At 55.9% G+C, this 27,846-nt stretch overlaps 2 protein-coding genes across 3 annotated transcripts in view; both read right to left on the reverse strand.

The window, feature by feature from the left end:
* CRYBG2 (crystallin beta-gamma domain containing 2) overlaps positions 1-14,187 on the reverse strand; it is a 32,280-nt gene extending 18,093 nt beyond the window's left edge. The window contains exons 1-7 of one of the 2 annotated variants that reach the window (XM_058553308.1): positions 13,332-14,172; positions 10,989-11,725; positions 3,370-6,172; positions 2,880-2,927; positions 2,683-2,795; positions 2,384-2,513; positions 370-509 (exon numbers count right to left, since the gene is read on the reverse strand). In XM_058553308.1, the coding sequence (XP_058409291.1) occupies positions 370-509; positions 2,384-2,513; positions 2,683-2,795; positions 2,880-2,927; positions 3,370-6,172; positions 10,989-11,725; positions 13,332-13,721 (4,361 nt within the window). In that variant the 5' untranslated portion in view covers positions 13,722-14,172. Of the gene's footprint in view, positions 1-369; positions 510-2,383; positions 2,514-2,682; positions 2,796-2,879; positions 2,928-3,369; positions 6,173-10,988; positions 11,726-13,331 lie in introns of both variants that reach the window. The other variant, XM_058553309.1, reaches the window with a different exon arrangement.
* A 2,958-nt stretch (positions 14,188-17,145) lies between these two features.
* ZNF683 (zinc finger protein 683) lies at positions 17,146-25,491 on the reverse strand. Its single transcript, XM_058551941.1, is given in 8 exon segments — positions 17,146-17,241; positions 17,244-17,538; positions 18,545-18,673; positions 19,745-20,439; positions 22,567-22,771; positions 23,422-23,546; positions 24,491-24,597; positions 25,283-25,491. Coding segments are annotated over 8 exon segments (1,842 nt in total). The 3' UTR covers positions 17,146-17,164.
* Between the last annotated feature and the right edge of the window lie 2,355 nt (positions 25,492-27,846).

Genomic DNA, 27,846 nt, shown 5'->3' on the forward strand with positions numbered 1-27,846 from the left:
TCAATTAACAAATATTTAGGGGCGTCTACTCTGTGCTAGGCCTGGCTTCAGGCATCAGGGATACAGTAGTGAACGAAACATACAAAACCCTGCCCTCATGGAGCTTAGATTTTTCTGGTTCCAACTCATTCCCAGAGCTGAAGTGTCTCCTCTTCCAGGAAGGCTTCTCTGACCTCAGGCTGGTTTGGTGCTTTTCTGTGCTCCCTCAGCCCTGTGCTCCCCCATCCCAGAACTCTGGATTGCCACTATGTGCTTACTTGCTTGTCCCCACCAGTAGACCGAGCACTTCTATGTCCTGTCACCTCTGCGTCCCCAGCACCTAGCAGAGTGAATCTTAAATGAAGGGATTCCAGAACAGCCCAGACTCACAGTCCTGCGGAGACAGTGGCAGATGCCACCTGCAGGGGCTTCTTCAGGCCCTGGGGGTCCTCCAAGGCCTCGGTTAGCTTCACTTCCTCTCCCTTGAGGCCCTCCTCGGAGTACAGGCAGATCTGTGGGGTGATGTAGTCCTGCAGGAGAGGGGTGGAAACATACAGTGTAAAACAGCACCCCTCAGGGCCTACCCCCGCCTGCATCTGTGTCCCCAAGCCTGTCCAGCCAGGCCTCCAGGGGGCTTCTGGGAAACCTTTGTAGCTGTCTCCCCAGAAGCCAGGAGGGTAACTGGCATGTTTTCTGCATGCCTGGCCAGACAAGCCGGAGACCAAAGCCCTTGCTGGTCCCATGCTGGGTCTTTGGGACCTGAGACCAAAGTTCCCGTCAGGAGCCCGCACATCCCATGCCCTTCACCTTGCCTCTGGGTAGCCTGCTTTCCAGCCTGGAGGAGGGACCAGTGGGATGGACAGCCACTCCCTGAGGTCTACCTTTGACCCTGCCTTTGTATATAGTTCCTGCTCCTGTTCAGACTGGCTTCCACCTGCCCCTCATCTCAGGAAGCAGCAGGTCCTCTCTGCATTCTGGGCGTTTCTTCCTCACTAGGACCATTTTCATTCACTCACTCCTTCATCAAATGTTTATGAAGCATCTACTGAGTGCAGGGCACCGTGCTAAGGGCACGTCCTCCCCATCCATTTGGTCTTCTCAAGCGGAGTTATCACTCCATTCACAGACCAGGAAAGTGAGGCTCAGCGACCTTAAGCGGCCTGCCTGAGGGCACACAGCCTGTAACTAGCAGGCCAAGAACAGAGCAGTGTAGTTTTGTTCACTGTTGCAATCCAGCACCTCCCACGTGCCTGGAAGACACTAGGCACCCAGTGCATGCCGAATGAATCAAGTAAATCCGGGTCCACCTGACTTCAAAGCCCTTGTTTTTCTTTTGTAGCTTGTTACCTCCCACACGAAGACGAGTTTATTGTGGGAAGCTCACAAATGGTCCACAACCATTTGTGTGTTTCTGGAGAGGCTTTGAAAACTCTTGTCCCTCCTTTGCATGGCTGGGCCACTGCCCTAGTTAAGACTCGTCAGCTCTCATCGTCTCCTACCAGGAGGATTGTGACAGCTCTGGACTCGGAGTTATTAAAACCAAAACATCTGATCGGCCCTGCTTTTAGAGTTATTCCTTTCTCTTCTGGGTCTCCGTAGTGGCCAAGATGGTTCTGTCAAGCTTAATTTCAGTAGCTTGTAAATTTGTGTTATGAAAACAATGTTGTTTTTTCCCACTTTACAGATATGAAACTATAATATTGATCATGCCTTTTCAAACCACATACTCCTCCCTCAAAATTCAGAGGTGCCTTTCAGCTGGAAATCACTGCCTTTCCTGGTCTTCCTGCCTCCGAGATCCCCATCTAGTCTCTTCTCCTGGGAGCTGGAGGGATGTTTATAAATCCCTAATCTGGTTATATGGCTTTCCTGCTTCAAACCTAGCCCTCATACCCTAGCCTGACCGTGAGTCCTGCAGGGCAGAGAGCAGGTCTCCCCCACCCGCCCATTGGCTGGCGTGGTGCCTGGCACACAGCTGACCTTAACGAGCATCTGTGAGCCAATGAAGGAATGAACATCTGTGGCACCTTGGGTCTGACTGTGGGCCTGAGAGCCTGGACCCTGGGGGTGAGCGAGCACCCACGTCTACCCCTACCCATTTCTGCTGCTCTAACCCAATCCTTTTCCAGCGCTGGCTCAAACTTCCCCAGGCTGCTTTCCCAAGCTGGGGCTTGGCCTCTGCCTGGCCCCTGCCTCCCCAAGCCAGGCTGAGCAACCCCCAGAACCCCTTTCTTCCTCAGTTGGCACCGAGGTCGGGGATCTATGGGTGAGTCCATAATAAACCCCTTCTGCCCCCTACCCTGTATGATTCCAACTCTAGGCACCAGAGGCTGTCTCCCTCCTCAGGGCCTGGGGCCCAGGGTAGACAGGGCAACATCTGGGCCCCCACTCCCAGCCCGCTCACCCGGACAACCCTCCTCAGGGAGCCGATGCCTTGGGTACTCCATGCTGACCCCGGGGTTCCTAGTTCCACATCTCCTTCTGGCAGGACCAGCTTCCGGCCCTGGAACTCCGGCTCTTCGTACAGCACCCAGCTGTGGGCACAGAGACCCGCGGTCACTGGGTGGGGAGAGGATGTACCCACCAGGCAGGATCTCTGGGTAGCTGAGGGGGTTTCTGCAAGGTCAGCCTGGACACTTCCAGGTCAGCACTTGCATCCGCCAGGTTCATACACAGGACCCCCGCCCGGCACTCTGCACTCACCAGCCTCGCACCACCCTTATGGAGGCCACGGGGGCCCAGCTGGAAGCATCAGCAATGTCTTCCCAAACCTCCCTGCTGCTGCCTTGGCAGCTGGGCTCCGAGAAGAGGATCATCTGGAGAAGGCACAGAAGGAGTCCTCAGACCCTGTCCCTAGACCCCGCCTCGTACTGTCCCCACCCACTTGCCCCACACCCTACCTTTCCAGGCCTGGTGTTCAGCTTGCCCTGGGTCTTCAATGCTGGGCTCTGGAATGGAGGGCGGTGACAAGAAGTCTTATGGGGGTGTCTTCTTACTGCCTCCCACAACCTGCCATTCCAGGGATCCCACATCCTCCCGACTGGCCTCCACCCCCAAAGAGCTGACCCACAGAGGATGCTACACTTACTTGTTCCCAACCCCCAGGGGCCTCATCCCCCTGGCCCAGGAGCTGGGTGCCTATTGCTCCCCTTCCCCAGCTGCCAAGTTATCAGAGCCACCAAGCCCTTTGGAATCGACAGTACAAATCTCCACCTGTTTGGATAGGGAGACTGGGGCCCAGAGAAACGTGGTCACAACGAAACTAGACCTCAGACGCAAGCCTCTGGCCTCTGGCTATTCTGCCTCCCAGTATCATGGTCCTCACACCATCCAAACCCCAGCCCAGGTGAGGCCAGGCACCCTCCCTCGCCCACCCAAGTCCTCACTCACCCACCCCTCCGGTGGCCGGGCAAATGTGGGCTTCTCTGGCGGCGGCCTTTCGCTGCAGAGCAGAGGCAGCTGTCCTGGCACCTTCCTGAGCCCCGGTGCCCCATGGGATGGCAAAGCAGATAGTTTTGTGCCCAGTGGTTCCAAGGTGGGGGCCTCCTTGGTAGCAGGCACCAGACCACCAAAGAGAAGGCTGCCTCCAAGACGGGAAGTGGGCCTGCCGCCTGCCTGCCACTCTGGCCCCAGCTCTGGGTGGGGGCCCTTGGCACCTGCTACATGCTTCTTCATCATCTCCAGAGGAGAGCAAGAGGCCTGGGGGGTCCTGGCGTGGCGGGAGTCCCAGGAGGGGCCGGGCCTGGCTTTCTCCTGCATGCGCTGGAGCTTCTCATCATCGCTCAGGTAGGGGTTCTCTGGTTCCTCCTCTTCCTCCTCCTCCTCCTCCTCTTCCTCCTCCTCCTCCTCCTCTTCTTCCAGTGCGGGCCCCTCCTGGGGGCTAGATCCCAGCACCCATGGCCCAGGATGGTCCTCCTCGATGGGGGGCAGTGTGGCATACATGGCCAGGTAGGAGGAGCGAGGGGCTCGTGGCAGCCGGTGAGTGTGGAGGATCTCGGGGGGCTCCATGCTCCGCAGGGTATCCAGGAAAATCTCTAGGTCAGTGGCCAGGGCCACCTCTTCCTCCTCCCTCGATGGCTCTGGGAGGGCCTTACCCTCGGTGGACTCAGGGACAAGCTGGGACTCCAGGCTGGCCTCTGCTCCCATCGGCACTGGGACAGGGGGGCCTCCTGGGCTGTGGGGGCACACCTTGCCCACTGAGGAGGAGGCAGGGAGAACAGCAGGGCCCTGGACAACCACTTTCTGGGTGGAAAATGGGGCAGCAGAAGCACCAGGGCCCTGGACAACCTCTTTTTGGGTGGGACATGATATGGGGCTCTCTTCAGAGCTCTGGACAAGCTTATCCTTCGGGGGGGATGGGACAGCAGGAGCAGCCAGGCCTTGAACAGCCTCTTCCTTGGTGAGGGAAGGGGCAAGGTTGCCTTCAATACCCTGGACAGCCTCTTTTTGGGTGGGAGATGATACGGGGCTCTCTTCAGAGCCCTGGACAAACTTATCCTTTTGTGGGGATGTGATAGCAGGAGGATCTAGGCCTTGAACAGCCTCTTCTTTGGTGAGGGAAGGGGCAAGGCTGCCTTCGATACCCTGGACAACCTCTTTTTGGGTGCTAGGGCTGCCTTCTGGGCCCTGGACAACGTTGGTTGGTTTGGGAGATGAAGCAGCAGGAGCACTAGGACTCTGCACAACCTCTTTCTGGGTGGGGGATGGATCAGCAGGAATACCAGGGCCCTGCACTACCTCTTTCTGGGTAAGGGAGAAGATAGGGACATTTTCAGAGTCCTGAGCAACCTTATTTCTTGGGGACGGTGGAGCAGACAGACCTCTTGGGCTGGGGAAAGCCTTCCTTCTTGTAGAGGATGGAGCAAGAGGTTGTCCAGGGACTGTAACAACCTCGCTCCTCACCATGGGCAGGACGGTGGCAGCAGGGGAATCTGTGAGCCCTTCCATTTTTACAGAGGGCAGGGCCTGGGGTCCCCTGGGCTTGAGAGTGAGCTGGGCCTCGGGGTGAGTGGGCACCACAGGCTGCTCTGGGGGGTGAACTGGGCCCAGGGAGGGGGCCTGGGTCTGGAGTCTGGGAGAGGAGGGTACTGGTGCATGACCCTGAGAGGTCTGGAGAGGGAGCTGGGTGCGGCTGGAGGCTCCCTGCACCCTTGGGGACTCACGGGCCCTGGCGTCTGGGGCTTTGACCTGGTCTTGGTCTGGGTGGGCTGCAGGGACATCCTGGTTCTGAGGTAGGTGAACACCCTCTGAGATGCCTGCAGGGGCCAGGGCAGATCCGTCTTTTGGCACTGCTGTCCCTGTCTCAGGTAGCTGCCCCAGGGCTTCCCCCTCTGACCCACCCAGACCTGGACTCCTTGGCACAGCAGCCATGGGCCTAGGAAGCTGGCCGGTAGGTGGGCTACGCTCAGCAGGCACGAGGCTACTTAGCAGCTCCAGGGCCTGACTGCGGCTGGGGGAGCCGTCAGCCCGGGGCCTCACCACCACTGCCCGTACCGTGCGGGCAGCATTGCGTCCCCTTGGCAGGGCCTCGCCTGGAAGTGTTGGCCCCACGGTCACAGAGCTGTTCGCCCGTCGGTCCACATGCCCTCCCATCACCATGGTGGTCCGCACAGTACGTGTCACCCGCCGTTCCTCAAGGCTCCGGAGGCTCCCACTGATGTGACTCACACCTGGGTGGGGGCTCGGCTCACGGGGCCCAGGCAGAGGCACCAAATACTCAGTCCTGGCCACAGCTCCCGGATTTGGTGGCTCAGTCCTGGGGTCTTGGGAGCTGCCATCAACCTGGTCCACAGCTTCCTTCAGCCTCCCTACTGGCCTTTTCTCCTTGGGAGGTGGTGTGTACTTCTTGGAAAAGATGGGCCCATGGCTCTGGAAGCTCTTGGAGCCAGCCCCATCCCGGGGGCCCTGGCAATTCACAGTCTCTTCTTCCCGTGCAGCAAAGCCATTGACTTCCTCTCGACGGTAGCTGTACTCGAACATCTCCTCTCGGGGAGCTTCCATCTGGGCCCCTGACACCAGGGACACCTTGTGAAAACGGTGTCTGATCTCTTCCTGGGCAGGGGGCCGCTGCCGCCATGTCAGCGTGGCACTCAACACTCGGGCCTCAGCCCGAGCTGGGGGCCCACCTGCCTCCTCCATGTTGGGCCCCGGCAACCTGTCCTGAGGTGTCCTTGGCTCAGTGTGATCCAGCTCCCTGCAGATGGTGCCAGGAAGAAGAGAGACAGGTCAGGGGGTGGTGAGGGTGGCTTTCTGCCATGCAGAATAACTACCCCTGCCAAAGTCAGGCTGGGGAACCTCAGGCAAGTCATTTGACCTTTTGGGCCTTTGTTTCTTCATCTGTAAAATGGGCGTGATACTCTCAGCTCTCCCACCCCTCTCCCCACTTTCAGGTGATCCCCTATACCAGGGTCCTTTCCGGGGTGAAGCTGAGGCCTGAGCCTGGAAGAGAGAGAAGGGAGAGCAGTGGGTCATGGGGGTCTGACCACTGGTCTGTGGATGGGGCTGTGACTCTGCCCATGGAGCAAAGTCTAGTCCTCTAGGACCCAAAAACGAGAAAACCGGGAAGCTGAAAACTAAGCAACCGTTCTGACCCGTTCCTGATCATTATAAGGGAAAGGAAAGAAAGACGGACTTTTTTTGGCCCCAAGCAAAGCTGGGTTCCCCCTTGCCCTGTCACTCACCAGCTGGATGACCTTGGGCAGGCCAGTTCTCCCCCTAAAGCTTCAAGGTCCCCAGTCACAAAACTGGAATAATAAGAGTATGTGCTTCATAGGTTATTGTCAGGATCCAGTAAGAGAGAAAGAATGAAAACTTGCTTTATAAACTAAAACACTGACTCATAAATTTCCCACTGTTACCTTGGAGAATTGTGACCAAATGTTAGCAGGTGTGCACATGTGTGTAGTGGCATGAGCACGTGGTGAGAATTGTTGGAGCATAAGTGCATGCCTGTGTGCATCCGTGGGGCCGAATGAAACCCCTCAGGACACAGCACTTTGGACTTGAATGCACTTTCCCTCAATTCTCTCCTCTGTGATTATTTCCCCCATTGTACAGATGAAGAAACTGAGGGCAGAGAAGAGGAGTGCCTGGCCCAGGGTGATGCAGCTGCTAAGTTGCCAAGCTGGGGTTTGAATTCACATCTGAATCCATGTTCAGGCATCTTCTCTCCTGCTCCCTCAGCCAAGATTCTGAGAGGTGGGGCCTGGGTCTTGCTTCTTTTCTGACCCTCCCTTGATCTCTCTGGGTCTCCTTTACCTCCTTTACTAAACAGGGGGATAATAATCACAGCTGCCTAAGAAGACCTCTAAGCTCCCTAGCAACTCTCCAGTGAATCTGTTTTAATGGTAATAATAACAACAACAACAGCAGCCATCTGTTGAGGGCTTCCTCTATGCCAAACACCTTGCTAATGGCCATTGTCCTATTGAATTCTCAAAAGAATCCCATGCATTTGATACCTCATAAGGAATAAATTATTAATAAATTATAAACAAAAATTCCATTTTGCAGATGAGGAAAAAAAGGCTCAGAGAGTTTAAAAAACTTGCTCAAAGTCACACAGTAGTAGAAGCAAGACTTGAACCCCAGTCCTACTTAACCGCCACACCAAACTCCCTAACGGATTTATCTGGTAAACAGACTCTGTGGTTTGGAAGTTTACTTTTAAAGGGGGCCATGGTAGTCCTGGAAGGGCCACCCAGCTCCCACTCTGACTTCCAGGCTGCACTGACCAGGGTAATCCTATTCTCAGACCCCAAGGACTCAAGAGGTCAGGCTGTTCATCCCCAGCCTCAGGGCCAGCCTGTCTTCAGGTCTGCTCCTCCTCTCCATGAGGCAGCCCCCAGAGCTTATATTATAAGGGAAGTTAAGACCAGAAATGAACCCATGCTGCCAACTCCCCTCCTCCATCTCTGTCTTCCTCCCTCCAGAGAAGCTGGTGGAACCCTGAACTTTGACCCTGCCCTGTGGCCCCAGCAGTGACTCAGGTTTTATGAGGGGCAGAGATGAAAGGGGCTGAGGCCCAGGGAAGCCTGATGACTCCAGGACCACTGGTGGCTGTGACAGCATGTGACCTGGCCCAGGACAGGGTCTGAGTGGCCCTGGAAAAGCCTTGTGATTAGGGAAGGTGGGGGGCTGAGAAGGATCCCCAGTCCTTTCCCCAGGCCAGAATTCCTGAGAGCAGGACACACACAGACACCTGAGGCCCTGGATTGTAGCCCTTCACTGAGGTCCCACCCTCTCCCCCGTCCTCCCTAAGGAGCCCCCTTTCTTCCAACAGAACCCCTGTCCTCCTTGCTGGGACTCCCCACATGGAGCTTCACCCCCCTCGCTGAGTCCTTTCCATTTCTGAATAACAATAATGACAACTACCATTCACTGAAATTCCCTGTCCCTGCTGGCAGTGATAGTAGGTGGCAGAGCCTGGGTTCTAAGTCACTGATTCATTCATTCATTCATTGATTCATTCATTCATTCTTTCGATGCTAATTGTGTTAGGTGATGTGCTGGACCCTGGTTAGGTTCATCCAAAGCCAACTTTCCCATGAAGGTGGTATCCTAGGGGTCAAAGAATTAGACATAAAAACAGGAACCACATTTGGAAGGCCCAGTAGGCTTTGGCAAAGCAACAGGAGAACAGCTTCAAAGAAAGCCATTGGTAATCAGATCAGACATTGTCAGTGACCTCCCGACAATCAGAATTCAGTGCCTTTCTCAACCCAACCCAAGCTCTGACAACACCCCTGAGAGTCACTCATTCCACAAGCATGTGGTCATTCACTTCTGCCGGCATACTTCTAGGGACAGGGAGGTCACCATTTCACAGTTGACCTGTCCCATCCCTGGATAGTCATGACTGCCAGAATGTTCTTCAAACTATGCTGCAATCTGCCTGCCTATAGCTCTGAACACAGACCCCAATGACCCAGGATGCCTCTCCTAGGCCAGCAGAAGTGTCCATTCCCAGAGCCCTCTCTTCTGCAGGGCCCCAGACCAGAAGCGGATTTGTTGGGATGGTGACCTGTGATTCCAAACAAGGCGTGTGGGGCTGGGAAGGGAAAGGCTGAGGAGGGGGCGGGGGGAGTGTGGGAAAGAGCCTTGTCTAACCCAACAAGTCCTGGATTCTCCCTGCTTACCCGTGAGTCACCCCCAAACTAGGCCAAACCAGTCCACAGGCCCACATGCCCACAAACACATGCTGCATCACACAGGCACACACTGACACACAGATAGACACCAGCATAGACCCACAAAGGCACAAAAATACACACAGACACTTACGTAGACGTACACGGTCAGGCACAAAAACACACACAGACTCACAGAGTTACAGACACTCAGAGACACAGCAGACACACAAGTCACACACTCACAGAAACACACCAACACAATGACACACACATGCACACATTCTCCACACACAAACACAGTCAGTGCACAGCCCCAAGCCCCCGTCCTTCTGAAATGTGCCTACACTTGAACACACACACACGCTTGGATGCATACCTGTCTTACACATTCCCACTTGCAGCTCCAACTGTGCCCCGCCTCCCCACCCCCCCTAGTTGCCAATCCTGGCCCAGAGAACCCTCCCCCATTAAGACATAGAAGGATGCTGTCCCTGGAGGACTCCTTCCTCCCTAAGTGAGCCCTAGCCTCCCGCCCAAGTCTGTCATTATCCGCCTGGGCCCAAAATAGCCAGGGAGTGACAGGCAGAGTCCGAGTCCCCCCAGCTCCTTCCTTCCTCCTCTCCAAGGCCTGCCTCCTCTGCCCACCTTCCCTCTCTCTGCAGCCCATCTCCCCCAGCTGGGGCACCCAAGCAGGTCCCCGAGCCAGCCTGGGTCTCACATCTCTCTCTTCCTTAGCACAGGACCAGGTACCCTGACTCCTGCCCAGAGGCCTGGTCGTCCCTGATGCTGCCTTTGCTAGCACGGTGCTGCCAAATCCACCTCCACAAGGTCACAGAAAGCCCTGGAGCCCACACTCAACCCTCCACTATCTGTCTGCACAGGGCCCATGAGGCCTCTTTGAAAGGCAGGATAGAGAAGTGGTTACAGCACAGGCACCCAGGGTCAAATTCTGGCCCCTTCACTTTCTCATTGACTTTGGGTGAGTGACATAACCTCTCCGAGCCTTCGTCTCCCTGTTGTAATCGGGGTGTGGGAGCAGGATTAGTCCTACCTCATGGGGCTGTTGTGAGGATTAAATAGAATTATGCTTAGAAAATAACCATGAGTGACAGCCACCACCATCATCATTAGGAACTTCTCAGAGGTCCAGTGCCCCTTCCCAGTGGTCCTAGGGAAGTCCCATGTTCACCCCTCTGCAGTGAGTTTTAGAGAACCCATTCTTCCCCCTCTGAGCCCACCAGGCAGCTTTGGGAGAGTCATTTCGACACAAATGAAAACCAAGGCTTGGGAATCTCAGCGCCTGTTCCTGTGGCTGCCAACACAGAGCCAGGTGGGATAATTATTGCTGTGACTGAGGCATTATTAATAAGCATCCCTGCTATTTCGGCAGCCCAACTCTCTGGAGTTCAAAGCATGTTCCTGTAGCCACCTCTTCTTTCCTCATCTCCAGCTGCCAAATCTCCTTGACAACTCAAGGCCCAGAGAGGTTAAGTAACTTGCCCCAGGAAAGCCAGCACTTTGGCTGGGTACCTATTCCCAGGCTGGGTCTGTGGTCTCCTGAACAGAACTGGGGAGTGGTGGGTGTTGCTAAGAAGGTGACCCCTCCTCCATCCTCTCCATGACATGATCTCCCCCTCCTCAGGTGGGCAGGAGAAGAGAGCAGCAGTGAGTTCCAAGAGGTAGTCTGTGGGTGAGGAGAGGGAGAGGAGGGCAGAGTAGGAACGGGGAGGGGACGGCAGAGTCCACTCACGCTCATGTTGCTGAATGAATGGGCCTTGAGTTGGGGAAGCCCGGAGACAAGGCAGAGACCCAAGAGGAGGCAGCCAGGCCAGTTTCCCCTCCCACTGTTGCCCCACCCAGGGACCGACCTCTACTCACTGTCTGTGTGGGGACCCAGGCGTCTGGCCAGCCTGGAGCTCCTGCCGCTGGTCCGTGCTCCCCTGATGCCGTGGGGCTCTCAGCCGGAGCTCCTGGGGCCTGTTGGTCAGGCACCCCGTGATGGGGCGGGGCCCCTGGGGAGGCTCCTGCCAGCCCCTGGATTCCTCAGGGCCACAGGGGTGGGGAGCTGGTTGGGCCGGTTTGGGCTCCTCACCCTCCTCCCCAGGTGCCTGCCCACACCCCTGCAGGGTGACAGTGATGTGGTAGCGGGTCTTCCTGGCAGAGGGACGCTTGTGTAGGGCCTGGGCTGGCTCTGGCAGGGCTGGCCCTGGAGTGGCAGACTCGCCCTTTGCCCCCTCTGCCATGGGTAAGGATGCTGGGCGGGGCAGCACGTCTTCCAGGTTGCCGGGTGGCTCAGGCCTCAGAGGGACCTCTGGGGCTATATACAAGGGTTGCGGGCAAGTGCAGCCTGGGAGTCCCTGTTCCAAACATCCAGGAGCTTGCACCGGGCATGATGGACACCTGGCACCAGCAGGCTCTGCTGAAGCCACTGCCAGTGCCAGGCTCTCTGGCCCCACAGAGGCATACTTGGCCAGATCGGAGGCGCTGCCCACAGCTGGCCTCTGTAGGCGCCCCAGGGGCTGAGTGGGCCCCCCTGAGCTGTGTCGTCGCTTCCAAAACCAGGAACCACGGCTCCCTGCCCGAAGGTCCCAGTCTGAGCGGCTCTGGGCTTGGGCCTGAGGGAAAGCAGAGGCAGGGGCCTGGTGACAGCATGTCCCCCTGCCCTCCTTTGCACAGGAGAAGCTGAGCAGAGCTTTGACGTCGAGCAGAGCTGCCCTAAGGAGAGGCTGCCAGGGCCATGAGAGCTGGACAAAGGGGCAGAGCTTTGGGAAGGCCCTTCAGCATTTAACTCACCCCCTCCCATTCTACAGATGAGGAAAGTGAGGCCCAGAAAGGACACTGAGGACTCAAGTCACACAGTGAGGGCCCAGCTCTCAGGCCAGCTGCTGCTTGCCCAGGCGTCCACAGGCCTCCGGCCCTTTTGGCACCAGCTGCCCTGGGGATTAGGCGCTGTGTGGGCATGCCTCCACAAGTGCCCGTGGCCTCTGCCCGCTCCAGGCTTTCAGAGAGCCTCCAGCCACCTCCCTAGTACCCTCCCAGCCCGAGACTCCCAAGCACAACTGGGAGGAGGTGCCTGGGCATAGAGATGTACCTGGACATGAGGGAGCCAGGGAGGAGAGTTCCCCTAAAAGTGGGACAAACCTGACCTCTGTCTGCTGTCTTTCTCTGGGGCCGAGCCTGGTTGTGGAGGAGGGGATAGGGCCCAGGATCCCAAACCCATATGGACACTGTCCCCCAAACCACCAGTTTTCAGGGAGGGGCTTGTATCCCTGGCACCAGAGGAGCCAAGTCTGGGGTCAAAATTCCTCCTAGCAGGGGCCCTTGATTCCAAATGCCACAATTTACTCATCTATGAAATAGATGCAGCCTGTCATTCCCCAGAGCTGAACACCTCAAGACACAGGAGGGCAGAGTGATTAACGTGGGGGCCTGGAGCGAGCCAACCCGGGTTTGAATCCCAGCTCTGCTGCTACCTAGCTGCACCACCTCTTGCACCTCAGTTTCCCCATGTGTAAAATGGGCGTGATAATAACAGTACCCACTTCCTGGGAGGACTGTGAAGATTGTATGAGATAATCCATGCAGAGTACTTGGCACACAACGAGTACTCAATTAAACGCTAGTAATTATTAATGGCATTTAGGACCACAGAGAGACACACGGCTGCTTGAGCCACCTCCAGAGGAGGCCCTCTGCTCCTCCAAGGGAAGGGCACCCTGTCACTGTCCAATCCATGACTCAGGTCCCCACAGCAGATGGGTAAACTATGGCCAGAAGGTTAAGCCACTGGCCCAGCGTCACCCATGGGAGGCCACGCCAGGATGTGGGGGAAAGGGCCAAAGATGGGAGGAGGTCAAGTGAAAGGAGGCAGTGTGGAAAAGGCGGCCCTGGGAAGGCACTGCCCCCGCATGCCTCCCCGGGAGCCCCAGCTTTAGGAAGCTCATGTTTCCTGAGCATCTAGGCCCCATGCTGGATGTTCCACACCCATTACCTTATTTCTCACAACAGCCCTGAGAGGCATTATCGTGCCCCTTTTGCAGATGGGGAACCTGAGGTCCAGAGGTGAGGAATGATCTGCCCAGGGGCACACAGTGAATCAGCGGCAGAGGAAGGACCAGAGAACTCCAGTTGCCTGACTTGTAGGTCAGGGTCCTCAGGGCCTGCCCAGCCCCTCCCAGAGCTTCTGCTCCCTCCCTTCCTCCCCTTTGGATTCTCTCCTACCTTGAGGCTGACACTGCTGGTGCTGCCCTGGCCCTGGGCCAGGTCAGGGCAGCTCTGGCCACCCCAGGGCCTGGGAAGGAAGCACAGGGGAGAGAGTGAAGTAGCCTCCTCCTCTCCCATCCCCAAGACTGGACCCACTTCTCTCAGGGCCCACAGCCTGGATGAGCTCCTGAAACCTGGTGGGGAGGTCTGTGCTGCAGCCTCCTCTCGGCTCCCTCCCACAGCGTCCACTCCACCCCAGCACAGAGAAAGAGTCAGGGATGGGCTTGGGACAAAAATGGGGACTACGCCTGTATCAGGGTCAGAATATAGAAAAAGGACAGTGCCCCGATCATTCAAAAGCTTGCCATTTGCTGAGGCCCTCCCTGGGCCAGGCTTCGCACTAGGCATTGTGCCTGCATGATCTCCTTTAAGCCACACAATAATCCTAAAAGGTGGCTATTAGTGCCCCCATTTTTCAGATGAGGAAACTGAGGCTAAGAGAGGTGAAGTGACTTGCCTGGAGTCACACAGCTAGTGAGCCTTGGAGTTAAGACATTGGGACACTGATATCCAAAGGCTGGCTGGACATCACTGCACTAATGGGGGCAAGATGGAGAAGTGCCTTGGCTGCCTCCTCCGAGCACTCTGTCCCCCACCCCAGGCAATCAGCAGGGATTGGAGGCTTGTGCCTCAGTGCTGGAGTCCCATTCCCATGGCTGGCGAGAACCGAGTCCAAGTGCACACAGGGGATGTGTCACCATGCTGGCCAGGAGCCTGCACAGTCCCTGCCCTGCCCTCCACACACCTGACTCACCTGCACCCCAACCCCGCCTCCTCTCAAGTGGAGAAAGGGAGGGGCAGTGCCAGCTGGGCCCATAGGGCAGGTTCCTGCCAGACAGGGTCAAGGAGGAGGGCATGTCTTCCAGGTGGGGGCAGGCAGGGCACTGGCAGGATGTGGGCACCCAGGGGCACCCAGGCTTCCAGGCATAGGCCCCTCCCCTCTCTCTCTGGGGTGAGAGCAGTACAAAACCCTCCCCTTACTTTGCCCTCACCACGCCCCCACCCCTCCCAGGGCAGGCTAAAGACAGGTGTGTCACGATAAGATCAGAACAAATTGCTGGGTAACTGCAGACACACAAACACCCATCCCTGACAGCACACCCCGTGCTCTGCGGAGATAGAGCTCGTGAGCTACTGGGGTCCTCTTCACTGTTCCCTCCCAGCCATTCTACTCCACCATCCGCAGAGCCTTTTCCCTTCCACTCAGACATCAGCTACCAGTGAATTGGCTCGGAGGGATGAAGTAATTTGTTCAAGGTCTCTTGGCCAGTGGCACCTGGGGTTAGGACAGAGCTCTGGCCACCTGGCTGGCAGTCGCTCCAGGCAACAGAGCAGCCCAGAGCTTAGGAGGTGAGCTCTGGGGTCAGACTGCTTCATCTTGTGTCCTGGCTCCACTACTTCCCAGCTGTGTGACTTTGGGCAGGTGATGTCACCTCTCTGAACCTCCATTTCCGCATCTGAATCACTGGGAATATCTGCCTCATAGAGCTGCTGTGAGGATTAAATGAGATTACTCAGGTAAAGCCCGAAGCAAGCCGCAAATAAAGGTTTATTGTTCTCACAATCTGAGATGACAGGGGAAAACCTCTCGGTGGCATGTAAGGGCAAATGCAGTGCAGTCTAAGCCAGCTCAGGAACCTGTCATACTCGGGACCAAGGGACACGGAGACCAGAGATAAACTGGTCTGTGATGTGAGAATCAAAGTCCACAGGGGCGGAAGGAGCTATTACATTTGCGCATTAACTGTCTCCTCCGAAGAGGAAATCGTTGTCCGATGGCCACCTGCCTGACTTGGGAAATTGCAAAAGTTGATTTCAAGTTGAAAAAGAGCAGAGGGATTTTATCAAGACCGTTTCACAGTCACGAATCCAATATCGTGGTACATCGACAGGTATATTTTTATGCCCGGCGACACTCATGTACGCTTATATGAACATTGACTACACTCTGGTTCCGTTGGCCCCAGGCCCCTCTTTCAGGCCGACCTCGTGCAGACCCAGCTTGGGGGTACACACACACACCGTAGGACTCAGGGGCGCCCCCCAACACACACACACACGATAGGACCCAGGGGTGCCCCACGCAGCCGTCCTCCATCCCCCTCACCTATCCCGAGCTCTGGCCTCCTCCGGGGTCCGCTTCTCCCTGCGCTCCCCGCGGACCCCTAGCCCGGCCAGGCGGCGGGCCAGGCGAGCCCCCAGGCCCCCGCGCCGCTCTGCCATGGCGAGGGCAAGGCCTCGGGCTCGGGGCGTCGGGGCACCTGACCGCTCCGGGCCGCGGGGGCCACCCGGATCCGCTCATTTGCGGAGAAACGCCTCCTCCGGCCCGCCCCCCCTGAGCAAACAGCCGCCCCGCCCGGAGCCCGTGCAGGCGGGGGACGGACCCAGAGGCGTCTATGCCCCGGGGCAGCGCGCGAGCTCTGCAGGGGCCGCCCCCACCCGGGCCGCTCCGCCTGAGCCCTCTCTCCGAGGCCCTGCTCTCGGCCGCGTCCGCGCTACGTCTTTAGGCATCCTGGAGGCGCCAGGGGCCCACCCGGTGCAGGTACCCTCCCCAAGCTGGGCCTGGACGAGGCGGGCGGGGAAAGAGAGGCCTGGGGCAAGCTGCGGCCGGGAGGCAGGGCTGAGCGAAGGGCCTTCCCCACCGGAGGAGGGGCTCGAACACAGGCGCGGGAACGGGCGTGGTCTCCTCAATTGGGCGGGGCCTAGCCCGAGTCGTTGGCATCTGGCGTGGGGCCAAAGGGGTGAGGTGGGTGGCTTGGAACCCGGACTTTGATTACCAATGGGGGCCGAAGCCGACCCTGCCATTGCCCCGCCGTGGTGGGCTCCCTATGAGAGTTCTCGCTCGGTCCTGGAGCGCCTACGACACAGCGGGAATCGCCCAGTAGCCGGTGGGGAAGCCGCTCTGAAACCCACAGGGGTGCGAACAGCGTCCCTGCTGCAAGTTGGACGGCTGTTATTATTTAACAACAGCTGTTTATTGTGATTTTAACCCTAGCCTCCTGCCTCCCAAGCACAGCCCTCCCCCACCTGATGCTGCCTCTCTAACTCTCTGGTGGGGGTGGGGAGCACCTTGCACACTTCAGGGGATCCTTTGGGACTGCAGGGAGAAAGGCCATCAGGAGGGTCCCAGTTCCCCAGGCTCTCTCTGCCAGTTCTTCCCAGCCTGTAGTCCTTGTAGGGCCTCTACCCGTTCCCTGAGCTCGGCACCCCCTTAGCCCTTTGCCCTTTGTGGTGACTGGTCCTGGCACACGGGATATCATGCTTCTGGGTCATGAGTGGACACTGACATCCTGCATTCCTACCCCTCCACCCCCACAGGGGGCTCAGATCCTGGCAGGTACAGAGGGAGGAGCACACCCCTCCCCACAATGGCAGGGAGTACCAGCTGAGGGTGCACAGTGGCCTCCTAGGAACTGTGAGACAAGAAGGTGGTAGGAAGCAGCAGTCGGACATCTGGACAGGTGCTGAAACATCTGTTCAGAAAAGAGGGCATTGTGTCCTGGGCTTGGCAGCACAGTCTGCACCTTGCAGAGTCCTGGAGGGCTAGACTGTCCATCGGTGAACTGAGATGGAGGGCCTGGTCCCAGATAGGTCCCCGACAGGGAGTGGAACCCAAACCCAGCCGGAGGTGGATGGCTGCAGGCACCCACCCATGCACGGGCAGCACAGGCTCTTCCCGGCTGTGTCCCCTGACCTGCTCCCAGGTGGGGCGTGAGGTCTGGCAGATACACAGTGGCTTCCTCTCCTCTGTTGAAGCTCAGGAGGCCTCAACTCATCATAGAGAAAATCCTTTAATTGCTCTGCCCCTGCCCCCTCCCCAGGGCAGTCCTGGCCCCATCACTCAGGCTGGTTGTCCTTGCTTTTCCTGGGATGCTGAGGACACCTTGACCTTGTCCACATCCCGGCCCATCTGCCTCTCTGATGGAGCCGCCACAAGATCTAGTGCCCCCTGGTGCCATCGGGCAAGGTAGGCAAGAGATGCCAGAGGCAGGTGGGTGTGAGCTAGGCCACAGGGCTGTGGGGCATGCAGCCGATGGTGCACCTTCAGGTGCACGTGCTGGGTGAAGCGACTTGGGCAGACACTGCACTGGAAGGGCCGGGCCCCTGAGTGCAGGCGCAGGTGGGTCTTGAGGTTGCTGGAGCTGCTGAACCGCTTGTGGCACATCTGATAGGAATGGGCACTGGCGTCAGCTCTGCTCAGATCTCTGCTCCCCCTCTCCATCTTGGAAAAACCCCACCACTGCCTCCCTGTAATGCAAGCCTGGAAGCTTTCTCCTGATGATTTCTCCCAGGGGCCCACAGTGTCTGGCAAATTGGAGCCAGGCAGACCTGGGTTAGTATCCTGGTGCTTTTACTTTCTGCATGGCCTTGAATAGATGACTTCCCCTCTCTGAGCCTTGCTCTCCTTATTAATAACATGTGACTATTAATACCTAACCTCATAGGTATGTTGGACTGAAGGAGATAATCAAATAGAACCCTTATGCGTGGGGCTGCAGCTTCAGTGGGCGTAATTAACATTTACTGGGAGCTGCCACATGCCAGGAATTGATCTCACATAGATTTCCCAAGTACTAGTACAACTCCTACATTACAGTGGAAAGCAGAGGCTCAGAGGAGTGAAGCTACTAGCCAAAGGTCACACAGCAACTTGGAGGAAGAGCTAGGATTTGAACCCAGGTAGCCCAGGCTCAGAACCACTATGCTGCTTTCATTTCTGCCTCTGTAAAACCCAGAGGCCCTGCCCATCTGACCTCCCAAGGGATGTGGTGCCACTCAAAGAGGGAGGGAGATAACATTGAGCTGATGTTATACATACTGCTTGTATAATTTGCACATGCTATGGCATTAACTCCCCCAGCAACGCTGGGAAGTAGGTAATGGGTATCCACTCCCCAGGACCCCCCAACTTCATTATTCTCCCCCCACAGACATACATCTCTGTTCCCCCTTCCAGGCCCGGGGAGTGACCTCCAATATCACATCCTGGCCCTTCCAGGCTGACAGGGGTCATTTTCACCCCCCTCCACTTCCCTCCCCACCCTCACTTCCTGTCCTGTCTCCACTTGCTCAGGAAGATTGGGGAATGGAGGCTACAGGTGCCATCCGCGCAGGGGCCTGGAACTCCTCACCAGCCTGCAGAAGCACAGGGGAGGGGAGTAGGGTCTCACCAGGCACTCGTGGGGCCGCTCCCCGGTATGTACCAGGTGGTGCTTCTGCAGGTGCGCGAGCTGGGTGAAGCTCTTCTGGCACAGGGCACACTGGAACGGGCGCTCCCCACTGTGCACACGCAGATGGACCTGAGCCAGGTGTGGGAGAAAGGCTGCCAACTGCCCAGAGCCCCACAGCAGGGCCAGGGATCCTCTCCGAATCTCTACCCACAGCCCCACAGGACCCCTTTTGGGCATCAAGGTCTGTCAATCCCCTAGCCTCTCTATCACCCCCTCAGGGCCTCTATACCATTCCCCAGGATACCCGCACTCTTTCTGCTGTCCTGCAGGAGGGGAGATGGCAGTGGTCAGATGGCCAGGTAAGGAGTACCCCATGTATATATATCCTGAGCAGTGCTTCTCAAAGGGTGGTCCACAGACCAGAAACATTAGCATCACCTGGGAGCATGTTAGAAATGCAGAATGTCTTGGGCTGGGGCCTAGGAATCTGCATGTTTACTAGCTCTTCAGGTAGTTTGAAGCTAAGAGCTCAAGCCCTAGAGGATCCATAAGGGACGTTCCCTGATAACCATAACTTTTGCTCAACTTCAGTGGTGCCGACTTGGCGCATAGCTTCCCGTCTTTGCTGACACACAGATGTGTGCCCGTGGTCGCCCCCTGCTGGACGATGCCGATGATGACGCCAACAGCACTGCCGCAGATTTGTGGGATCCCACTTGAAAAAGGCTGGTTGTCAGCTCTGTGGTCTAGACTCACTAAAATTTACCTGTTTGTTCCCCCACCTGACTTTCCAAAAAATAAACAAGAGGAGGCTTAACTGGGAATCCAGAAAGGATGGTTGTTCAGGAAAGGGCTTTGCACTAGATGTTGAAAGACTAGATCAAGGCCTAACTCCACCACTAAATCAAAGTGAACGTGGGCAAGCCCTTCCCATTAGGAGCCTCAGTTTCGCCATTTTTAACTTAAATGAAATGATCTCCTAGACAGTCTTTTAGGGTGGAGAGGACTTTGGTGGTCTTTTTATCTTCTGTTTCCTCTCTACCGTCATGAAACTGAGGGTCCAAATGAACCATCCAGGGTCACAGCCTAGAGGCTGCCCAGGAGCTCCTTCTGGCTTTAAGGTTCTTGATCCTAGAGGCAGGATGGGAAGGGGGTCATTGAAGAGTGCCGAGGGGGCAACGGAGCCCAGGAGGCAGATACCTTGAGGTTGGAGAGCTGCCCGAAGCTCTTGCCACACACGTTGCAATCGTACAAGATTTTGCCATTCTCTTTCTTCAGCGGGTAAGGCAGGGCTGCGGTGCCTGTCCGGGAACCCGGTGGGGCCCGCTTTGCTGGAGCTACCCTGCCAGCACGCTCCGGCCCTGGAGCGGAGGGCCTGGCAACTCCAGGGCCTGGATTCCGGGCCTGGGAGGGTCGAGTTTGGCCAGGGGCTTGGGAGGCCCCTGGGTAGGGATGCAGGGTCTCCCCTGGGGCACTGTGGTGCCCAGGCTCATTGACAGTCATCAGCAAGCTGGGCACAGCCATGGCGGGGTAGGAGGTGTCTTGGGGCAGCATGAAGAGGGGGGGACATTGGACAGAAGGTAGGGCCCCATAGGTGAACAGGTAAGGTGGAGGCAGGAGAAATGGGTATGCAGGATAGAAGGGGTGGAGATGGAATGGGAGTTCTTTGGAGCTGGGAGCAGGCAGGGGGCAGGAGCAGGAAGCCGAGGGGCTGCGGCTCCTTCTATTCTGCCAGGGGGTTGCGGAAGAGCTGTTGGGACAAGAGAAGGATGGGCAGGAGGTCCCCTTGCCAACTCTCTCTGGCCGGCTTCCCATCTTGTCTCTGCTCGGAGGGTACCTGGCTATGAGTTTCTCGTCATTTGTGGAGCCGGCGTGCAGCCCTGGTGGCTGGTGCTCTGAGCAGGAAAGGGAAAATGTCAGGGCCCCACAGCCTGGGGTAAAGTTCTGCTCCCCATCTACCCTGCCCGGCTCGGGGTTGGGAGAGAACTTTGGCCTGCGAGCCTGTTGGTTGCCTCGGGCAAGGCGTTTCCCCTCTCTGGGCTTTCCTGGTCTGCAGTTGCACTTGCCAGTAAAAATGGTTAGTATCTGTGCAGTGCTTAACAATTTTAGGGAGAGAAAATGATTCAAGAAGTCTATTAGATCAGCCAAGTGGAGCAGTCAAGTGGTCAGTTGGATGAAGTGGTTTGGAGTTTAAAGGAAAAGTCTGAGCTGGAGACAAATTTGGGTGCCATGGGCCCAGATGAGATCACGTAAGGGTGATGCTAGATGTGCCGTGTCCAAAATGGTAGCCACTGGATGCATATGACTACATTTAAATTAATTAAGATAAGAACAATAAAATGTTCAGTTCCTCAGTTGTGCTAGCCACATTTAAAATGCTCAGATGAACATGATGTAATCTATGCAGAAATAGAAGTATAATGATGTACACCTGGAATTTTTACAATGTTATAAACCAATGTTACTGCAATAAACAAAAAATTAAAAAAATAAATAAATAAATAAATAAAATAAATAAAATAAAATGCTCAGTAGGGGCCGCCCCGTGGCTTAGCGGTTAAGTGTGCGCGCTCCGCTACTGGCGGCCCGGGTTCGGATCCCGGACACGTACCGATTCACCGCTTCTCCGGCCATGCTGAGGCTGCGTCCCACATACAGCAACTAGGAGGATGTGCAACTATGACATACAACTATCTACTGGGGGTTTGGGGGAAAAAAAAGGAGGAGGATTGGCGATAGATGTTAGATCAGAGCTGGTCTTCCTCAGCAAAAAGAGGAGGATTAGCATGGATGTTAGCTCAGGGCTGATCTTCCTCACACACACACACAAAAAGATAAAATAAAATAAAATGCTCAGTAGGTATGTTATTAGATAGCCCAAGTACCGAACATTTCCATTACTGCAGCAAGTTCCATCAAACAACGCTGCTCTAGATAAAGAGAACAGGAGAAGGGAGACCGGCAAGAAGAGGGAGGGGAGAGGAGAAAAAGGGGAGGAGGGGGAAGGACGGGGGAGAGGAGGGAAGGGAAGAAGGCTCTGGACTGAGTTCCGGAGGATGGGAGTATTTAGGAGGTACTAGAGAAGAGCTAGCAAGGGAGACTGAGATGCCGCTGCAAGTGAGGTAGGAGTTAAGCTAGGAGTGATAGAAAGTAAAACACTAAAAAGAAAAAAGTATTAGAAAGTAGATTGTTTGCTTGGATCCTCATTTATTCACTCAACCCACTTTACTGAGCTGTTTCTTTCTTTCTTTTTTTTGTCAGGAAGATTAGCCCTGAGCTAACATCTGTTGCCAATCCTCCTCTTTTTGCTGAGGAAGATTGGCCCTGGGCTAACATCCATGCCCATCTTCCTCTACTTTATATGGGGGCGCCGCCACAGCATGGCTTGACAAGCAGTGCATCGGTCCATGCCCGGGATCCAAACCCGTGAACCCTGGGCTGAAGCAGAGCAGGCAAACTTAACCACTATGCCACCAGGCCGGCCCCCTGAGCTGCTTCACTCTGTGCTCTGTGCTGGGGAAATAAAGGACACAGCAGCACAGTCCCTGCCCTTTGGGAGGTCACAGTTGTATAAGGAAATGGTGGATTACGATGCAACAAACCTAGAATGTAGGTATAGTGAGATCCTGCTTTTATGGAAGAAACTGACCTCAGTGATGTGCCCAATGTCATAGAGCTAGAAAGGGCAGAACCAGGACTCCACCCCCAACTGCCTGACTCCCAGTTGGTGCTCCTATCTTATGATAAAGACCGCTCTAGCTTATTCTAAGCCATCCTGAATCCCCAGGACTTTGGCTACACCTACACCAGATCCCATACCCATGACTGCCCAACTTCTCGTCACCACCTTGAAAGCCCAGAGCTACCAGGCCAGAGCTCCAGGCCAAAATGTGGAAGTAATGTGTGCCGGAGGCTCTGTCCTCACCAGTGACAGTGAGTCCCCTCCTGTTCCCATCCCCAAACCTGACAGTGCCCCCCACCTCTAGCCTCCACCAAGGTGCAGACCCATGCCCTGGGCTTACTCGTGCTCAAGGTGTCCTCTCTGAGACCCTGCGGGGCTGTGCCCAGGGGTGCTGGCTGCAGGGCGCACAGGTATAGGTCCAGGCCCTGGGGGCAGGCCAGCAGGGCAGACCTGGCTGGTGCCAGTGGCAAGGGGCACAGCCAGTTGGCACAGGACAGGCCATGGGCATCCACTGTGTCTGGAGGTGACCTGCAGGCTGGGAAGACCTGGAGGGCAGGGGGCAAGGGGCTTGGGGGCTGGGGGCTGGGACTCCTGGGTCCCTGGGATAGTCCCATTCCTAGTTTGGATTCCAAAGGGGGAGGAGAAGCTAAGACCCACTCCCCACCATGTCTGTCACTCAAATGGCTTCCCCTTCCCTTATCCAAAGATTTCTTTTCCCAGGGACTTTGGCACCCACCCCAAGATTGCCCTCCCTCTGCCCCCTAGAACCCTTCACCAGCCCTGTTCTCCCTCCCACCCTCCCTCCTGACCACGCTGGTCCCACCATGTCTCAAACCATCTACTGTGTTTTGAATGGAGCCAAGGGGAACTTGGAGAAAATCTTCATCAAAGATTATAAACCCCACAGGATGGCCCTGAGCCTCCCTCCCGCTATGGCCCAGGGCATGGTCATACAGCCAAGGCTCCTGCATGGCCCTGTCTCTTCTCATGCCCCACAAGAGAATCTGGCCCCTGGGGCATGGGAGAGGGACTCTGGCACCTGAGAGGACATCCCCATGATGTGCCAGGGTAGGAGTGCTCAGGACCAGGGGATGATGGGAATCTAGGTCCCTTCAGATTTCGCCCGCTTCCTCCTAATACCCCCTCCCTCCATAAGCAGGCTGGCCTCAAAGACAGGGCTGGGACCCCACCTTACCTGGTTTCCTTGGCAGAGCTGGAAGTCCAGGCTGGGGGAGAGGGAGCCCCCTGTGCTCCCCAGGGTCTTGGTCTTGTGGCAACAACCCAATTCTGGAGTGGGTTCCCCCTTTATGCCCCTATTACCTGCTAGGCAGATAAGTCAGTCACAGGTGGGCAGTGAAGGTCCTCCAGATAGGAGCCTGGCTTCTAGAGCTGGCTCTTTCACTAAACCATCGTGTGATCTTGAGCCAGTCACCGCCCCTCCTGGCCTCAGTTTCCCTATCTGCAAAATGGGAAGGTTGGACTGGCTGATGTGTAAGGACTCTCTCAGTGCTGACATTTAGAAGCCAACCATCTCTCCTGGTAGGTGCAGGAAGAGAATTGAATGGAGACTAGCCAGTCAGAGATGAGGAGCAGAGCTGGCCTGATCCCTATCCCTGGGGAAGAGAGGAGAGAAAGTCCTTATGCAGGTTACTTCCAAGGGAGCTCAGAGATCTGGGGGAGCATTCCAGACTTCCTCAGGGCCACGGGGAATTGAGAAGCCACTCCCTTCCACGCTGGGCGGGGCTCTTGACTCCACGACTCTCCCAACCACAGGCTCCACACCGAGGGGTGCCCCTGCATCCCAGCTCATCCACACAGCATTTCTGGGCAGCTGAGGGAGCCCCAGTGTCCTGCCACTCAGACCACCCAGGCTCAGCTCCCTCGCCAGGGACAGTCTGAGAGAGCGGGCCGAGAGTCCCCGAAGTCCCCTGACTTGCCTAGCAGGAAGATGCTCTGAGTGCTCAGCTGTCTGCTCAGTTAGCACCTGCTTCTCTGCCATCTTTCATGGAAGGCCACACAGCACAGGGATCACCTCAGCCTGGCAAATGCCCCAGGGACCTCCCCCTCCCCTCAGTAGCCACTCTTCTCTCTTTAACTCCAGGTGCCCCTCAGACCCTAGCCACCCTCACTCAGCACCCTCACTCAGGTGTCTTAGCCCTCCAAAACCTCGTCTCTTTTCCCTCCTTCCCGACTCCTCCTAATCCTGCCCCAGGTCTCAAGACAAGTACCCTAAAAAGAGAGGCTGCCTGCATGAGGCTTTTCACCTGGCTCTGCAGAAGTCCCCTCTGGCTGGGAAGGAAGGAGGTGGGCAGGCGGGCAGCTGCTGCCTGTGGCTGAGGCCCCAGTGGGTGTGAGAGATGACAGGAAGATGCTACAATTGAAGTTGCCACAAATAGGAAGAGGGGGGCAGGCTGGGGGCCCTGTGAGACCTGACAAGGGGGAGCCTCCCACCAGCCTTTACCTACCTGTGGCAACTCTACAGGACAATGTGATTTTTGGACTGCCGTGAACGGGGGCTGCTGGAATTTCAGTATGTGGGGATGGAGTTGGGGTTGCTATCTCTGGTTCTTGGAGAACCACCGGTGGCTGAGCAGGAGAGGGACATAGGGGTCAAAAGCTGGAGCTGGGGTCCTTCTGGGGATGGGGGCCCAGCTGAGACAGCGATGGGCAGTGATGATGCCAGGGAAGATAGTGATGGTGACAGCAGGGACAGGAACAGGCAGAGACAAGAGCAGGCAGCATAGAAGGACACAGGGTGAGACAAAGAGAGCAGGAATCTGATCTCACAGAGCAGAGGCCCAGGAGGCAGCAAACACATCTTCCTCCTCCTTATCCCATCTCTCTGATCTCCCCATCCTGGGAGATCCTTTGTCTAATCCAGAGAGAGTGCTGAGGCCCCAACAGGGCAAGAGATAATCCAGTGACACAGCAAAATGCTTGTAAGGCATGACTAGATATCAAAAGGGCGGTCTCTTAGGTTAGGAAGCAGCTTTTTAGGGTGAACAATTTCATTATTCCTGTGAGCAGGAGAAGATGCAGCACCCCCGGGGCCTCACAGAAGTTCTGCCGAGTTGATGTGTCCGCATTGCACAGTGTCTGGCCCAATGTGACACAGCCCCAACCAGTCATCTAACTCCACCCCAGCCATGCCACTCAGGTGGCCTGGGACACACAGGGACGTCTCGGACTCTCCACCATGGGCCAGGGGCAATTTGTTGGTATTTCTCTGCCAGCTCAGCCCCTGGCTGGTACTCACCTCCACCATGGCCTCCATCTCTTCCTTTAATAATTATTTGCCCACATAAGTGACCCCTATGTAACTGTGAGTGTCTCAAGGACAAGAACAGCTGTCTATTCATTTTTGTTTCTCATGTAGACATTTGTCAGGGTTTTGGATGCCCAGTATCTGGAACTTTCCCCCGACATGAGTCTGGAGGGAGGCAGAAGGCACCTCCTACTATAAAAAACAAAATGGCCACATGCTTAATTCTGACCCCCCTCCCCCATCACATGATGTGGGCGCACGAACGGGACCAGGCCAATTGGATGCCCCATCCAGACTGTGGATCAGAAGCCAGTGCTCTGAGGTGGGGGTCAGTGGAGACTCCACTCTGCAAATGGTGCCACATCAGCTTCCAGGGCAGCAGAGGAAAGAAAGGGATTCAGAGGGGGTCACAGAGTCCTCTCTAGGCTGGTCCTGGGGCTCCAGGCCTCCCTTGATCCAGCCTATCCTCCAAGCCTGGCTCTGTGGCCTTCCCAGACCTTCTGTGAGCTTCTTTAATATCTTTTAAATGAATTCCTTTTCTCCTTAAATCCTCCTGAAATGGTTTCCATAGATTACAACCAAGAATCCTGCATGATACATGCCCAGAATAGAAGACGAAGCAACAGGGCTCAGGCTGGAATATTCCAAGGATCAGAGTAGATAGCTACCTTTACAAACAGCTTACTATGTGCTGGCACTGTGCTAGGGGCTACATAAGCTTTATCTCATTTAATCTTCACAATAAGCCTGTGTGGTTGATTTTATATTTGCATGATGAAGGAACAGAAGCTCAGAGAGAGTAAGCAACTCACCCAGAGTCACACAGCAAGTAGCCAAGAGCTCTCTAGTGACAATCGTCAGATTCCACTGTTTCTTGGCAATGTCAGCCCACCGACCCCACTTCGTTTCTGCCCTTTGTGCTCTCTATCGACGTGTGTTCTCAGTGCCCAGAAGGCCCTCCCCAGCCTTCCTCCCTTTTCCCAGCTGCTCTCTCAGGATCCTTCAGATTAGTGGAGGAACTCCTCCCACAGCACCCCTTACCGCCTTGGTCCACCAAATCTCCACTCCCCGAAAGCTAGAGCCCTCCCTGCCTCCCAGGCCACAAGCCTGCCTCCCCTGCAGCCTTGCTGGAATCACAGGGGAGCAAGGGTCTCGCTGGGCACCCATGGAAGACCCCACCCACATCTTCTGAGGATTCACACACACCTTTGGCTTCCATCTGCCAACTCCACCCCCTCCTGGCGTCACACTCTGCTCCCAACACTCAGAAAAGTCTGTATGATCTCTTGGTTACACAAAAAGAGAAATGGCCTTGGAGATTTCCAGGTCTCCAATCCCTGAAAGGCCTGGCTAGGAATGTCCCGGGAGGCGGGCTGAGGACATACTCCCTCCAGGTCCCACCCAAAACAGCCTCTACCTGCCAACCCCTTCCTTGCTCCCATCTCCCGGGCCCTGCCAGGTCCTCTGTTCTGTCAGCCCCCAAGGCCACTGAGATGTCACTGGCCTAACTGTGATGTCATCATGTCCCACATCCCCTGGGGGGTAGCACAGGGGTAGGACTATGGCCTCCTAACCTGGGAACCTGTGCAGATGCCTGGACCCAGATGAGAGATCCAGGCCAAGGCAAGCCCTTGGTGACCAGAGGGGACTTGGGAAGTGCTCGGGAGGGGAAGTAGGGTTGAGGGGCCTTCAGGGGTGAGTGGGAGACACTAGGAGGCCTCTGACAAGCAGCAGCCTCTGGGGCAGGAAACAGGAGCTGGAGGAGTGGACAGGGGTCCTCAGGCTCCCGGCTCACCACGTACTCTCTTTCTTCTTCTTTCCATTAATTGCAAAATAATAGGTACTAGTGGTAAACATTTCAAACAACAGAGAATATAAAGATAAAAAATGGAAGCTCGCCTCCTTCACAATTTCCCAGTGGTCCCTGTGAATTGTTTGATGTTTATCCTTCAAGACATTTGTCTATGAAACTACAAACAAGCAAATGAATTTTTAATTTTGTTTTTATACAAAAATGGATTATACGATACATACCATTCTACAGCTTTTTCTAGCCAACAATCTACTGTGGCCATAATTTCATGCCAGGACATACACATGTGCCTCCTGCTTTGTCCTAACTATTTAGTATTCCTTTGAGGGCTGGACATAATATGTAGCATTTCTCTATTGGTGGAGTCCAATTTTTCCCTATTCCGCACAAAACTGGAAAGGACCTCCATACAGAGGTAATATGCAGGGTGGTTAAAAATATTAGCTCTGCTGGATTTAATCCCAGCTCTGTGACTTTATGGCAAGTCACTTAACTTTTCTGTGCCTCTTTCCATGTATGTCAAATGGGGATAATAATAATAC

Source organism: Diceros bicornis, chromosome 13, assembly GCF_020826845.1.
Source record: "Diceros bicornis minor isolate mBicDic1 chromosome 13, mDicBic1.mat.cur, whole genome shotgun sequence".
Classification (NCBI taxonomy): domain Eukaryota; kingdom Metazoa; phylum Chordata; class Mammalia; order Perissodactyla; family Rhinocerotidae; genus Diceros; species Diceros bicornis.